This window comes from Protopterus annectens, chromosome 6.part0, assembly GCF_019279795.1.
Source record: "Protopterus annectens isolate FY-2018-M chromosome 6.part0, PAN1.0, whole genome shotgun sequence".
Classification (NCBI taxonomy): Eukaryota; Metazoa; Chordata; order Ceratodontiformes; family Protopteridae; genus Protopterus; species Protopterus annectens.
Window position 1 is genome coordinate 864,353,282 of NC_056737.1, and position 16,681 is coordinate 864,369,962.

General features: G+C 45.4%; 1 protein-coding gene across 1 annotated transcript in view; it reads right to left on the reverse strand.

The window, feature by feature from the left end:
* TECPR2 (tectonin beta-propeller repeat containing 2) overlaps positions 1–16,681 on the reverse strand; it is a gene marked incomplete in the record, with an annotated part of 1,535,154 nt that overhangs the window by 1,253,274 nt on the left and 265,199 nt on the right. Inside the window, 1 exon segment of the mRNA XM_044074534.1 lies at positions 9,248–9,253. Within this exon segment, the coding sequence (XP_043930469.1) occupies positions 9,248–9,253 (6 nt within the window).

The window sequence follows — 16,681 nt, forward strand, 5'->3', positions numbered from 1 at the left end:
CCTTAACCCAGTCCGTAACCTTCACTCCACAGTCGAGGAAACAGTGAAGCTGCAGAAACAGTCCACCAAATACTTTCCCAAGGAAAGTATTCGATATTCTGCAGCTTTGCTACTTTCAGCTTTAGATGCAAATGGATCGATATTAGAACATTCGAAGTAGTAATACTTCGATGTTCTAATATAGACCTGGACAGAATACTGCAACATGCAAGAGAAGGACATCTATAGTTATGGTGAGATTTTACACAACTTTTCTATGTCGTCCTGTTCACATGTTCCAGTATTCATCACATATGGATGAGTGCCAAAGCTCACTGTGAAGAAGGGGAAGGTGGCCTAGTAGAGTTCTCCAAGAATCCATGGAGGATAACCATGGTAAAAACAGCTCTGGCCCTAGAGAAGTGGTTGTGGTCTAACTTGTAGTGTTTGGTGAAGGTGTGCACTGAAGACCAAGTGGCTGCTTCCAGTATGGTGGAGGTATCCAAAACCCTGAAGAAGGCCCCTGAGGACCCCAACTGGTGGAGTGTGCTTTGACAGTACCTTGCAAGGATTCCCCATGGTGTTTGTAGCAAAAGGTGAGAGCTTTGGAAATCCATGTTGAGATGGTTTGTTTAGTTACTGCCTTTCCTAGGGCCCTGGGGTAGAAGGAGATAAACAGTTGCTTAGCTTGTCTGATGGACTTGGTTTTGTGCAGATAATATCTGAGTTGTCTGTGCATGCCTAGGGAATGGAGTACTTTCTCACCGTCTCCCTGTGGATTAGGAAAGAAGGTTGGTAGGTGGACGGCCTGATTTAGGGAAAGGTCATTCACCACTTTGGGCATGAAGGAGGGGTTAGTTCTAAGAGTAACCTTGTAAGTGTGGAATACTAAGAAGGGTGGAATAGAAACGAGGGCTTGCAACTCTGACACTCTCCTGGCTGTGGTCAAGGCTATGAGGAAGACATTCTTCCATTTGCAGTGTTTTAGGGAAGATTTATCTGCTGGCTTGAATGGAGGGAGCATGTGTTTCTCTAAAACATAACTGAGGTCCCATTGGGGGGGGGGGGGGTTCCTGAGTGGTTTGAGGTGAAGGACCCATTTAAGGAATAACTTAGCTGGTAGCCTGGAATCTAGGGGGGATCTAGAGGCAGGCATACTGAAATGGCAGACAAGTGGGCTTTAATGGATGAGAAGGCCAAACTTGTCTGCAATAATTCACACAGGTAAGACAGTACTAGAGGGGTCTCACTTTCCAGCGGGTCCAACTGCCTTTTGAGACACCATACTGAAAATCTCTTCGACTTTGATGGGTAAGATTGCCTTGTATTTGGTTTCATGGCCGCCTGCAGGACAGTGAGCATGTCTTCATTGTAAAGATGTCTGAAAGGGATCAGAATCCTATCACCCACATGGTGAGGTGCAGAGACTGCTACTGTGGGTGTATTTGGGATCCCTTGTGTTGTGTGAGAAGGTCCACTCTGGGGGGTAACTTGTGGTGATTGCCCTTAGATAGCTGTAAGAGGAGGGGGAACCAATGATGTATTGGCCAAAAGGGAGTCGCCAGCAAGATTTCAAGTCTGTCTTGCTGGATCTTAAGCAGGACTTTTGAAACAAGTGTGGGGGGATGCATAGAGAAATATCCCCTTCCAGGATACTGAGAAGGCATCTGTTGCCATAGCCTGATGATGCAGACGTCTGGTGCAGGAGGAGTGAAGTTGCTTGTTGATGGAGGAGGCATACAGGTCTATTTGAGGTGTACCCACCGGTGGACCAGGTCCAGGAAGACGGCCCTGTGAAGGATCTATTCATGACTGATTGTCATGGATATGCTGAGGAAGTCTACTGTGAAGGGATGTAAACTGCCTGTAAGGTTAATCCTTGGGAGGGGGCCAGTTCCCACACCAGGAGGGGTAGTCTACAAAGCAAATAAGATTTGTACCCCCCGCCCTGCTTATTGAGATACCACAGCACTATGGCATTGTCTGTAAAGATTTTTTTTAGTGGTCCTTGTGGTTTTGTAAGGCTGGCAGGGCCAATAATATTGCCCTAGTCTCTCAGATATTGGTGTGTTCTTTCACATGTGGTGCTGGCCACACTCCTTGCACTCTCAGGTGCCCCAGAGTTCCTCCCCAGCCCAAGTCTGAGGCATCTGTGTGCATGACCTGTTTGGATTGAGCTGGTTGAAGGGGAAGACCTGGGTTGAGGTATCTGCTTCAACCACCAGTGGAATTCTTGTTTGAGGCATGGCAGGAGAGGTAGCCAGCACTCGAGGGGATGGGAGTGTTGGGTCCAAACTGACCTAAGGTACCACTGCAATTTCCTCATATGTAGTCTTGCTAACAGTAGCATGGGGATAGTGGCTGCCACGTAGCCCAGGAGCCTGAGGTACTGCCTTGCGGTTAATTCTGTGGTCTTAAGGACCAGACGTAGGTGTTGTGTCAAGCTTTCCACCTTTTGGGGGGTAGGCTTTCATAAATGTCTGTCAGAATCCTGCACCCCAAGAAGACAATGTCTTGGGTAGGTTTCCAGATGGGATTTTGGGAAGTTGATTTGAAATCCCAGGGACTGTAGGAGAGTAATTGCAACTTGTAAGTGTTGCCGGAGGGCCTGTTTGCAGTCTGCCTGAATGAGCAAGTCATCCAGGTAAAAGAATATTTGGATTCCTTTTGTCCTGCAGAAGGCAATAACTGGAGCCAGACATTTGGTGAAGACTATGGGTGCAGTGGAAAGCCCAAAGGGCACAGCAGAGAATTGAATGTGAGAGGAACCCACAGAGAACCTCAGTTATTTCCTGAAACTGGGCCTTATAGAGATGTGAAGGTAGACATCCTTGACATCGAAGGTGGCCATGAACCCTTGGGGGAGGAGAAGCAGAAAGAGAGAGTTGGTAAGGTCAACATCCTGTAGGTTGGGACCTGAAGGAAGAGGCTGAGTAGTGAGAGGTCCAGAATTTGCCTCCAGGGACAGTCGTTTCTTGGAACCAGGAAAATCCTGGAGTAAAAGCCTTTTCCTTTTGTAGACAGTGGAACTGTTTGAATGGTGCCCTGAGCCATCAGATTAACTCTGGCTACAATCTGGGGAGCTGTTTTTTTGTGGCTGTGGGATACCCCTTCTCTTTGGAGGCATGAGCCAGGTCATAAAATACCCATTCTCTATTACAGAGAGGATTCATTTGTCTGAGGTGATAAATGTCCACACTTGGAGACCGAGAGAGAGGGTGCTGCAAGAGAGGGATATTGGGAGAAAGAGGGGTTTTAAGTTTGGCAGGTAGTCAGACACTACCTGCCCCATCTTGAAAGGGCGGCCTCTGGCTAGAAAAGGTGGTAGGAGTGGGTTGCTTCCTGGAAGTTTTCCTAAGCCTTGTGGAAGCAGCAGGGCAAGAATGCTTTCTAATAAATTGTGTTTTGCTGGGTAATTCCTCTGAAATTTTGGACTAGGAGAAACCAACAGGTGTTTTACATTCTGCATCGCTTTCCCCTTTTGCTGTAATGACTTAAATAAGTCAGCCACTTTTGTTCCAAACAGGGCTGTGTTGTGCAAAGGGGCATCAACCAGCTTGGCTCTAAAGTCAACAGGTAGAGGCCGTAGGTGAAGCCAGGAGTACCTTCTCAAAGCAGATGCTGATGCTGCTGATCTGGCTAAGGCCTCAGCAGCATCATAACTGCACTTTAGAGAGTGCCTGGTAATCTGAGAAGTGAGAGCAACTAGGAAAGACAGTGAAGCTTTGGCAGTAGAATCTGACAATTCCTTGGAGATCTTCTCCAAAAGGGATAAGGCATATTTAGCCATGTGTGCCTGGTAATCAGCAACTCTGAAAGCCACAGTAGAAGTGCATATTTTCTTACCCAGATGTTCCACAGTTTTGTTGTTCTTGTCAGCAGGGAGAATGGTGGTGGAAGGCAATAGTTTAGAAGCCCTATCAGTAGAAATGGAAATAGTGGCAGGGTCTGCAGCAGAACACTTAATTAGAAACTTTGCCTTCTCAGGAACTTTATAAAACCTGTCAGATCTGCATGGAGCAGGGGGCTTTAAGTCCAGGTTCTGGGATACTGAAGAGAGGGCCTCCAGGAAGGCAGGCAGAATGGGTGGAACAGCAGTAGGGGCAGATGATAGAGGTGCAGCAGTAGTCGTAGGCCTGATGGTCTTGGCCTTCTTTTACTGCAGTTCAGCAGGTAAGTCAGTGGAACACTCCACACCTAAGGCTGAGACGTGGGTTTTCTAGGTATAGGCTGTGTGCAAACGGCTGTGGACAGTTTTGGGCGCAAACGCCTGGCAGATGGTGCAGGCCTTGTAGTGGTGCAACCTAAGGCTGAGACGTGGGTTTTCTAGGTATAGGCTGTGTGCAAACGGCTGTGGACAGTTTTGGGCGCAAACGTCTGGCAGATGGTGCAGGCCTTGTAGTCGTGCAACCTACCTAAACAAAACAGACACAGATCGTGAGCATCCTTGTGCAGTATCTGACGGCCGCACTTGCACTTACCCTTGCCCTTTCTGGATGACATCAACAAGCATTAGGATAAAATAAATGAAAACGACTGAAAAGTTTCCCCAATGGGGCACTTATCTGATTTCTTCTGAATCCAAAGGCTAGGATGGCGGGAACAGCTGACATTGAACTGGAGGCTGAGGGGTTCTGAGGGCTGGTGCGTGCAGACGTCACTTTTATGGCCCATGTTCTACTAGCCATGTCAGATGTCCCACGGACCATACAGTGACTGAAATCTTTTGTATACTGACCGGACATTCGGATAGCAAGAGGAGCAAACCCATATGGGATGAATACTGCAACATGTGAATAGAAGGATATCACTGCTGCCTATGCAGAACTATTCATGGAAACCCTATGCAAGCATGTTCACAGCTGCACACAGGCAGCTGTACCCATCAGGAAGAAGTCAGAACTAATTTAAAAAAACAAGCCACCCTGGTGGAATCACACCATCAATAGGCTATAAAACAGAAGGAAACTCGTGGCAAAAATTAGGAAGCATAGCACCTAGAAGGATAAAAGCACTCTCAAACTAAACAAATAACCCAAAGGACAAACAATGTCTACCAAAGACAAATTTAAATTAAATTTGGCCTCCCAGGCCAAGGACAACGCCAAAGTATTCTTTAGCTATGTCTGCAACCTCAAAGGCAATACACAATTGTTTGCAGAAATCATCAAGGAAGCCAGCTATACTGAGCCAGAAGATAGCAAACCTACTGATAGACAAATTCAGCTCAAATTTTGCCCCTCTCTCCCCCAACATCCCCTCACACCAAATAAAACTCCCCCTATTCTCTCTAGGGAACAAGTTCTCAACTGCTCTACGGTCAAGAACAGTGAATCGATGGGCCCATACAATACCCCAAGGATGTCTTCTATTTAGCATGAATCATGACCCATCAGGCCCTCTTACTGCTATTTAACTGTAGCCTCCAAACAAGCTTCATGCCTCACGAATGCAGAACAGCAACAGTCATCCCCTCTCCATAAAGGTGGGCCATCTTCAGACCGTGGAAACTACAGACCCACAACTCTCACAAGTCCCATATATTAAGCCATGCAAAGAATGAACATGGAAACAAACAATTAGGGACATAGGAAACCTCCTAACACTGGACCAAACCCAGTTTGGTTTTGTCAAGGGTAGGTCATGCCTACTCAACCTGGTGGACTTCTTTGAGAAGGTCCCCAAAGCAATGGATGATGGCAAAATGATTCACATTGTCTACCTTAACCTGGCCAAGGCATTTAACACAGTATCTCACTTGGGCATTGTTGACAAACTCAAGAGGTTAGGTATAAACCCTTATATCACCCATTGGATAGCTAAGCTGGCTCACAGACAGGACCCAGGAAGTTAGAATGAGAAGTCCACCTCGACAAAGAGGCAAGTCACAAGCACAGTCCCTCAGGGATTGGTCATGGGAACCACTCCTTTTTAGCATTTACTTCTCTGAAGTCCAGGCCAATGTTAAGGGTCTCTGGCTGACTAAATCTGAATCACCCCCAGACACTAATGTTCTCCAGGAAGGGCGGACACAGACAAATAATTTGCATCAGTGCCATGAACAAAAACTAAATGCTAAGAAACGCACAACAGTATCCTTTAGAAGTCATCCACCCCCCCACCCCCCCTAACTACCACATTGACAACACACACAGTCAACCCAGTAGTCAGGGACTTGGGGAAACGCACAGTTATTTAGCCTTTGACCATCATGTGTATACAGTAGTGAGGAAATCATTCTATGTATGGCATCTAAGCCCAAGGAGGTCATTGTTCCACTGTACTGAGGTTCCTCACTAAAAGAATACACAGCATAAGTAACATCCTCACTAAAAGAATACACAGCATAAGTAACATGTCCTACGTAGACCGCCTCAAAGTCCTATCCCTGTATTCTGTCACTTACAAGCTGCTGTGGGGAGATCTATGCCTGGCATACAAAGCACGGCTGGACACCACCTTGACAGACCTCCTGCATATCCACAAAACAAATAGTACCAGACCTACCCATTCTAAAGACTTAAACCTAGGCTGCGACAAACAGGACCTACTGGACAGACAGGTATGTATCCAACAATCAACATAGCTACTGACACCTATTCCACACGTGAGTTAAGCCCAGTCATTAAAAATGCACCCATTTAGAGATGTGAATAAAAACAGCAAATGTACCAGACTGACTGGCCTCAAAAAAAGCAAAAAAGCTAAGTGATGCCATTAGTTATTTTCACAGATAGCAATAAAGCGAGATCAGCCAGCAGAGCAAATGTTTGATCATGTTAACAACATAAGCAACTGTTGGAAACAGGTTTTCTGGTATACTTTAGATTAGTAACCACCATGAAGTGTGAGGAATGTAATCCCTTATAAATTGGAAAAATCTCTGGTCCTCCTTAAAGATGGAGATCACTACTTTAGTCAGCTGAGAAGTACTCCCCCTCTGCAAGACTGAACACAGGTGTTGGCTATGCTAGTGTAACCTTTCCTTCATCCTATGTAACATCTTAAACATCTCCAGCAAAATCTCTTCACTACCTACAGTATTACTGCTACAGAGGCCTTAAACCACCACTGTGACTTCAGCTTCAGTGATAGAACCTAACCTAACTCATGGAGATATCACATACCACGTTCAAACAGGACAGCATTTTATGAGCGTTAAGAATTTCGTAGAACGTTTCTATCACATCTCACTATTCACTCTAGTACTGATCAGCATATTCCCTTCATTGTTGAGCAGAGCTATGATGTCTCACCTTTCCCACTTTTGGTGTTATGACCTTGCTAAACTCTTCCTGAGGCCAACTTTTCACTTCAGCAGCTGTAACCATACCTTTTGAACAGTTAGTACCTACTGGATAAATGATGGAAGCTCTCCACAAGTACTTCAGGAAAGCCAATCTCTACATTTTGTCAGCTTAACCCACCTCCTGGTGTCAAAAAGTAAGGTCATAGGGTTACTACTTCGAATATTTGTCAACACCTAAATGAGTGAAGTCTTGAACATGTTCTGTTCAGGCTCAGCATTCATAGCTTCCCAAAGAACAGAATTCTCAGAGACAGGAATTAAAATCACAACACATTTTCAAGAACCACCCTCCTGCTGCTCATTTGAGTCTCCAGTTTGTCCAGCTGATGCTATATTTAACCAATCCAACTCACAACTAAGCAATAGACAGTTGACCATACTAATTCTCTTCATGACTTATGTCAGGTCATATAACACAGCTACAAAAAAAGAAGTTGTGTACTCACCATAATGTTTCATGTGTGTTGTCCATCTCAACTTCATTCTTACCAGGTTGGTTTCGGATCCAGTCCTCTGATCTGTCTGATTTTTTACAAGCTTGAGGCCCTCTGCCAGCTCGTGGCTAAAATCCCTATACCAGCATGCACTAGAACCATCCCCAGATTTTATTTGCCATAATATAAAGTTATATGTATTCCAAGGAAGTACTCAAGAGGCTGATGGAGGACAGAGGTCAAGGTAAATCAATTTATATAGACCCACTCTTCTAGAAGTAAAAGAAAGGAAGGGGGAAGGAGGGTGGAATGCAAGAATGAAGTCAAGATGGACAACACACATGGAATGTTATGGTGAGTACATAACTTCTTTATGTGATGTTATCCTATCTCACCTTCTTCTCACCAGGATGGGACAGCGTTCCTAATACCTTGAATCCTGGGTGGCTCATGGGAGAATATTCCTCAGAACCATGGATCGACAAGATGCTCTATTCCTGGAGGCCAAATCAACTTTGTAATGAGTGATAAAGGTATATGGTTTGGCCCATGTTGCTGCAGTGCAAATGGTGTCAATTGGAAGTTTATCCAGAAAGGTTGAAGAAGTTGCAATGGCTCTTGTAGAATGGGTCTTCACTTTCTTTGGAAGGTCTTTATTATGGGACTTGCAAATGAAAGTCATACAAGTCCGATAGCCATTTGGAAAATGTAACTTTAGAGACAGGGGATCCTTTCTTTGAATATGAAAAAGAAACAAAACTGATCAGATTTTCATAATTCTGCAGTCCTATGTAGGCAAAAATGTAATTGTCTGTGTACACCCAGCTGATGTAACATGCACTCTGCCTTGTTTTGATAATTTGGGAAGAAAACTGGTAATTCTATACATTGGTATAAATTCGTCCCTGAAATCACCTTAGATAAAAAGAGAGTTGTTCGCAGAGACACTATATCTTATGGAAGAATAAATAAGGAACACCCTTTTAACAGAAGTGATTGTCATCAAGAAAATAATTTTCCAAGTCAAACATTTCAATTTGCAAGGTGATGCTGGTTCAAATGGAGAAAAAACTATGCGGGATAGAATGAAATTTAGGTCCCATGGAGCTGGTGGGTCTCTGATAGGTGGTCTTAACATATAACCTTTGAGAAAAGCTTTGCATAGTTTGCGAGACATTATGATGGAGCCAGTCTCTCTCAAATGAAAACTGGAGATCACTGCTAGTTGAACTCTAATAGTGGCTGCTGCTGCACCATCATTGAAAAATTTTGCTAGGAAGTCCAGAATGAAAGTAATAGGAACAAAAAAGGATCGGCATGGCTATTGGTAGCCCATAGGCAGAATCTTTTCCATTTTCTTTTATAAACCTTCCTTGTTAATGCTTTATGGGAAGAGACAAGAATGTGTTTAACTCACGAGTAGAGGATTGGAAACCTGGCTATCGTTGGAATTAGTGTGGCCAAGCTGTCAGTTTGAGGGTCTGAAGGGATGGGTGGAAAGTCCTTGACACAAGAGTCAGAAGACCTGGAACTGGGTCCAGAATCCAAGGCTTCTCCCAAAGATGAGGCCACAGGAAGGGGAACTAGATTTGGCGAGGCCAGTATGGAGCGATGAGTATCAAGTCTCTTCCCAAACAACTGGCTTTCTAAAGGACTTTGAGAATTAATGGAAGGGGGGGAGCATAGCGGAGGCCCAAGGGGCAATCATGAACAAGTGCATCCCTTGGTGACTCCCCCAAAGGGGTAATGAGGGCAAAGTAGATGCTGCATTTGGCATTTACAGATGCCGCAAAGTCGTCACAGCAAGACTGGCCCCATTTTTGGAAATTTTTTTCTGCTACTTCCCATTTCAGAGACCACTCATGGGGCATCAGAATCGCTCTGCTGAGTCCATCTGCTATCACACTGGATTTCCTCGGGATGTGCACTGCTATCAGAAAACTTTGGGAGGAGGTAGCCTACTGTCATACTCTCTGGACCTCTCAACAAAGGGGGCAAGATCTGGTTCCTCCTTGTTTGTTTATATACCGCACAACTGACATGTCATCTGTCTGGATTGTAATGGTTCCCAGGGAAAGACCGTCCTGGAGTGCTTGCAACGCTAAAAGCACCATGCTCATCTCTAGGACACTGATGTGCAAGTGGGCCTCATGAGCCTGCCAGGTACCTTGGACCGTCCTTCCCAGATAAATGCCCCCCACCCTGAGAGGCATCTATGGTCACAGTGGCCACAGGTTGGGGGAAAACAAATGGTCAACCTCGAGTTGTATGAGAGGAGTGTAGCCACCATCGAAGATCCTTATTGCAAGTTTCTGTTAAGATTATTTCATGAGATATTGGCAGTTCTTGCATTGACCACTGAGTGGATAGCAACCACCAAAGTATCCTCATATGCAGACGTGCTAGGGACCAAAACTATCGCTGCTGCCATGATCCCTTTGCCTTTGAGGGCCATCTTCACTTGAGCTTTCTTCCTTTTTAAAAAGATATCTCATCTGGTACCTCAGAGATTTTATCCTTTCTGATGGAAGTCTTGCCATCGCTTGTACTGAGTCTAATTCTGCCCCTGTGAAAACCACATGCTGAGAAGGCTCCGAGGAGGTTTTTTCGTAGTTTATGGTAATCCCTAGACAGGAGCAGAGTTGCAGGTTTGCACTTCTGGCTTTGATTAGCTGATGCCTGGGCATGGCGGTTAAGAGCCAGTCATCTAAGTATGAAAACACCCGGAATCCCAGTTGTCTCAAGTGAGCCACTACTACTGCCAAACATGTGATGAACACTCTAGGGGCTACGGTGAGGCTAAATGGCAGAGCTCCAAACTGGTAGTGACTGGCTCCCAGCTAAAAGCACAAGTGTCTCCTGGATTGCCTGTCCATTTTTATGTGGTAATATGCATCCTGGAGATGACAGAGCACAGCCAACTGTCTTTTCCCAAGAATGAGAGTACTGACTGCAGTGTCACGATCTGGAACTTGCTCTTCTTTACTGATTGGTTTAGAATGCTGAGATCCAGAATTGGCCTCCAGTCCCCCGTTTTCTTTGCAACTAAAAAGAATCCTGAGTAAGTTCCAAATCCTACTTGGTCTGCGGGAGACTTTTTGGATGACTTTTGTCTAGCAACTTTTGAATTTCTAGAGTTGCCTGTTCCTTTTGACTGGGTGGCACGTCAGGAATTTTCATCTTTGGGGTGAGAAGGAAGAATGGGATGTTGTAACCTCTGGATATAATGCTTTGTACCTACGTGTCACCAGGATTCTGGGTACAAGGAGAAGCAAATCTCTCCATAGTTGGACAGTCGGGCCTCCTTTCAGGAGAGGTGAAAGGGCCTACCAAAGAAAGATTCTCTGTCACCCTGATTTTGCGGACCCCCTCTGCCCAGAGGTCAGCATCTTCCATTATTATTTCCCCCTCTGCCTCTGGGGGAAGTTTCACCATATGTGTCCTGAAAAGATCTCTGATTTTCAGAACCACGTTTTACCACTACTTCTCTGACCTTTGGGATAAGGTCTAGTAGGCATCGAAAAATGGACTCCTATGACAGATCATTTCCTTCCTGTTTACACTTGGTCTGTGTATCCTTTACCTTAGGCCCGATCAAAAACAAGCCGTCAAATGGGGCGTTGACAAAGGAAGACTTAAAGGGTTTCACAAAGTCACATAAGTGCATACAAGAATGTCTCCTTAGGGAAATTCAAGAACCCGCTGCTCTACTTGCTCCATCAGCTGCATAGGATACGAGCCTCAGGGATGCGTTAATCACTGAATTTAAGGTAGAAAGCTGAGAGGATACTTTGTCAGAAGCCCCTTCAGCTACTGAAACTTGGAGGGTATCTCCTAGCTCCTTCAGGAGATCCCTCTGCAGTCTCATGAAATGGTAAGACAGTTCAGCGATGTAAGAGAAAAAGCTGCTGAGGAAAAGACGTGCTTTCTATACCTGTTCATAGTCCCAGACTTCTTGTTTGGGGGATGGACACAACCAAGGCATCAACTAGGACTCCTTTAAAGATTTGTCAGAGGGGGCTGTGATAAACTTGTCTGGTCTCTTAGGAACAGGTTCCATGGAATCTAGGGACTCCCATGCCTTTTGAGAAACCAGGTCCAGAAGCTCATCAAAAGGAGGAGACACCAAAGAGGTGGAAATTGAGACCCAAAATCCTTCAGGTACATTGACTCCTCCGAAGGGTTAGAAGACTTCCAGCCACCTCTCTGTTCAAGTATTTCCAGAATGTCTTCAAAGGAGACACCATCAGGAGGTGACCATGAGGACCCTTCTGCATCATCGAAGTCTATAACAGAAGTGAAAAGACTCCTCAGGGGAGTCCAAGTGCTTCCTCTTGCACAGTCTCTTCTGAGGTACCTCCTCAGAAGGGTATACTGGGGAGGTTTCAGAAAAGTGGAGGGTGCCCTGTGGGGCATCCTGATGCCTAGGGTTTCTTCGTCCCTGTGGAGGCAGGCCCAGATTCTCTGGGTGAAGACATATCCAGAGAGGACTACAGACCTGTCTGTGGAGACGTCATCCTCCTCATAACCTCAAAGATTCCAGTCCCTGATCCAGGGGTATCCCAGGATCCGAAGAAGCCAAAGGTCCCCCCAGTGCCAAGGACAATGGACCCTACACCAAGGTAGGAGCCAAATTCACCCTAGCAGAGGCCCCGAGAGGCATAGACTGATCAGACAGCTGTCTGATCTAATTCACTCCTCCGGACCCGACCTGAGTGTGTCAGCTCCTAGACTCCTCCAGCTCCAATGGAGCAGAGGACATCCGAACAATGGTCGGATCCATGGAACCCGTGGAAGGTCTCTGACCAACTCCAGGTCTTCCGACTCCGAAGCCAGAGGTTGGATCAGAGGAGGACATGGAGTAGAGGAGATGGATGTCATAGGATCCGAAGACCTAGGAGTCGGATCCAACAGTAATTTGGCCAGTGCCAGTGTCTGTAATAGTCTCTGTACCACCCGATAGTACAGTTGTGTGCACTTAACATAAATGTAGATGTTCGAGTGTATTCACTGTTGCAGTCATTACATTTGGGTTATCCTGCTGGCAGGTTGCCCTCAGTCGTCCTGAATTCCAAAGTCTTGGGTCCTGCATCAGCTGCTGTCACCTCTTCCCTGACGTCAGGTCGTCAGGGGTATAAAAGATGAAGTAGATGCCATTTTATTCAGTTTTTTTTGCCCCAGATGTCAGGTGCCCCCAAAAGGGTAGGCTAAAATTATGTAAATAAAACATACATGCACCAAAATAAGCTTTTCCTTCATCTATAAGCAAATACACCACCCAGGTTGTATAGATTAGAGAAGTAAAGATAAGTTCCAGCAGAAATAAGGGTGATGGCGGGGGGGGGGCTATGGTTGGGGGGGCTGGAGTTAAACAGCATTAGGAGAGGCTATGAGGCCCTGCAGAACTGCAGTGGCAAAGCCTGCTCTGGATTTAGAGTAACGAGGCAGATTGTAATGTTTTGTAAAGGTATGCACTGACCTCCAAGTAGCAGCCTCTAAAATGTCTTTGGTTGGTACTCCCCTGAGAAAGGCTGCTGAAGTGGCTGCAGCTCTGGTTGAATGTGGCCTAATGCCCTTAGGCACTGGTTTGCCATGCTGTGAGTAGCAGAATCGAATGCAGTGACCTACCCATTTTGAAATAGTCGGCTTGGAGATAGCCTTTCCTTGTGATGCTGTGGCATATGCCACTAGTAATTGTTCTGTCTTTCTGAAAACTTTAGTTTTGTCCAAGTAGAATCTAAGTTGTCTGTGTACATCCAAAGAATGCAAAATTTTCTCCCCCTTGTTCTGTGGATTTGGATAAAAAGTTGGCAAATGAATTGTTTGGTTAAGGGCTACACTGAATACCACCTTAGGCATAAATGTAGGGTTGGTTCTCAGAGAGACGCTGTCTGGATAAAAAATGATAAAGGGTTCCACAGCCATGAGAGCCTGTAGCTCTGAAACTAGGAGCAGAGCTATTTTCCAAGATAAGAACTTTATATCCGCAGTAGCAACTGGCTCAAAAGGAGGTAAGGTGAGTTTTTCTAAGACATAACTGAGGTCCCATGCAGGTATTGGCATTCTCCTTGGAGGCCTTAAGTGTTTGGCTCCTCTGAGGTACTGCCTTAATAAAGGATGAGAAAAGAGTGGTGGCTCTGTATTGTAATGAGCCAAAATGGCAGAGGCATGGATTTTAATTGATGAAAAAGATAGGCCTTTGTCCAGCATCTCAGTTAATTATTGTAATCTGAGGAATATTTGGAACAGCTGTATCAAAATATTTTCCATTTCCCAGCATAGGATTTTCTAGTACTAGGCCTTCTGGCTTCTAAAATGACATCCATCACAGCTTTACTGAGAGGTGTGGTTTGTATGGCTACATTATATGCCATGCTGCCAGGTTTTAGGGTCTTGAGTTGGCTGTGCAGAATCTGATCGTTTTGTTGGGACAGTAGAGGAGGTATTTGAGGTAAGGTCCAGGCTGGGCATTGGGACAAGCTCCTTAAGATCGGATACCAGTACTGGTGTGGCCAGTCTGGGGCAATCAAAATAATTTTTGGTTTCTCCTGCCTGACCTTTAGGAGTACCTTGGGGAGGAGAGGCAGTGGAGGAAAGGCATATACTGACAGGTTTGTCCAGTTGAAAGATAAGGCGTCCACTTTCCAAGCTTGCCTGTGATAAGTCCTTGTGCAGAATCTTTTTAGTTGATTGTTTTGAGGGGAGACAAACAGATCTATGCCCAGGCGTCCCCATTTCTTTGTTATCATGCTGAAGACTTGTGGATCCAGGTGTCACTCGTGGGGATCCATGAGGTTTCTGCTTAGTTCATCTGCCAGAGTATTGTCCTTTCCTGGCAGGAATTGTGCCTGCAGATGAATATGGTAAGTCAATGCTGTGTCCCATAAAGCCATGGCTTGTCTGCACAGGGGATAAGAATGAGTGCCCCTGTGTGGTCTGTCTTTATCAGTAGTTGTCCCGGATGAAGTAGGTCCTTAAAGGCTGTCAGGGCATTTTGAACAGCTAGTATCTCATTTTGATTGATATGTAGATGCTTTTGGTTTGAGGACCAGGTGCCCTGAGTGCCTCTTCCTGCCATGTGTGCCCCCCAGACATAATATGAAGCATCTGTCGTTAGGCTCTGCCTGGTTGGGGGTAGTGAGAATGGCTGTCCCTTGTTTTGGTGACAAGCCTTTGTCCACCATCAAAATTCCTGTTGCAGTCAGGGAATTAGAGTAATCATTGTTTCCAGACTGTGGCAATGTGTCCAGACACTTTTTAGGTACCACTGAAATTTCCTCATATGCAGTCTTGCATATTTTATTAGTAAAACGCAGGATGCCATGAAGCCCAAAGCCTGAAGAATTTTTCTTGCAGATAACTGGGCCTTTGTTGCCATTTCCTTGAAATAGGTAGTCAGTTGTCTTTGTTTGTCTGGAGTGAGATAAACCATCTGGGCAGTTGTATTTAAGCTTGCACCCAGGAATAGTATCTCTTGAAAGGGTACTAGTTTTGATTTCTTTTTGCTGACTGTGTACCCTATATGCATGTTAAAAGTCTCATCACAAACATCAGATGCTGTAGTAGAATGTCCTTGTTCTCTGCTTGTCGTCAAAGTAAGGATATATTTGTATTCCACTTTGCCTGCAGTAAGCAATTACTGGTGCCAGGCACTTTGTGAAGACCCTGGGTGCAGTAGATAAGCCAAAGGGCAGTGCAGAGAATTGGTAATGCTTTGAGCCAGCCTTGAATCTGAGGCATCTTCTGCATGATTGCCTGATTGGGACATGCAAGTATGCCTCTTTTAGGTCTAAAGTCACGAGCCAAGCCTTGCTGCCCAACATGGGCAGAAGCTGTTGTAAGGTCAACATCTTGAATTTTGGTATATCGAGGAAAGTGTTTAGAATAGAAAGGTCCAGTATTGATCTCCATGCTTTGTCCTTTCTGGGTACCAAGAACAGTCGAGTAAAATCCTTGTCCCTGCTCTTGCTGTGGCACTTGTTGAATAGCCCCCTCATGTCCATGAGAGCTGCGACTTGTTTTTGAGCCTCTGCCCATTGATTTTTTGGCAAGTCTGGCCAACTGTTTGCCCTTGGCAGGGTATGGAAATGAAACTTGTAGCCCTGTGACACTGTCTAGGACCCATTTGTCCTGGGTTATAATGTGCCAATTATGAGAAAAAAGTGCTAGTTTTCCCCCTAAGGGTGTTGCCAGAAGATAAGTGCTTGGTGCAGGCAGGGGGAAGTCATTGGGACTGTTTCCTGTATGACTGTGCTTTGTCTTCTCCACCTTTGGAGGTAGAAGCACTCCACTGCTTAGGCCTGTAGGATCCTTGCGGCTGTGATCTGCCTCTAGGGCATCTGGATCTGCCCCTTTGAGGTCTGTCTGAGACTGGAAAGGAACAATTCTTTGTAGGCCAGTGTCTGCTAAATCTAGGTGGCTGTACCTGTAAAAAAAATCCTTGACCGTTTGCATAGATTTAGCTATGTCCTCCATTTTCTTTAACACCTCTTCTGCCTTAACACCAAACAAGGTATCATGTTGTACAGGAGCATTTAATAATTTTGCTTTATCATGGTCGGGCAGAGTTTGTTCCTTTAACCAAGCATGCCTCCTAATGACAGAACCCGTAACAGCTGCCCTGCAGGAGGCCTCCAGTGAATCAAACCCACATTGCAAAGTATGCTTTCCAACTTATTCAGCTGCATGCAATAAATCCTGCATTTCTTTGTTTTCTGCACAATCAGAATTTGCCATCATTTTGTGAACTTGTTTTTTTGCCATTAAAGGTGTTTTAGTCTTTGAAGTCGGTTTTATATATAATTGTTTAGGTCTGAATACACCCTCAGAAGCCGATGGCTGCTCAGCGGCTCCGGACCCATCTGAGGGATGAATGTCCGAGGCTCCAATACCTTGAGTTTCCAGTGGCCTGGTCGACTCCACGTGGGAGTCGGTAGCGGCCTGCAACTCTAAAGTAGTG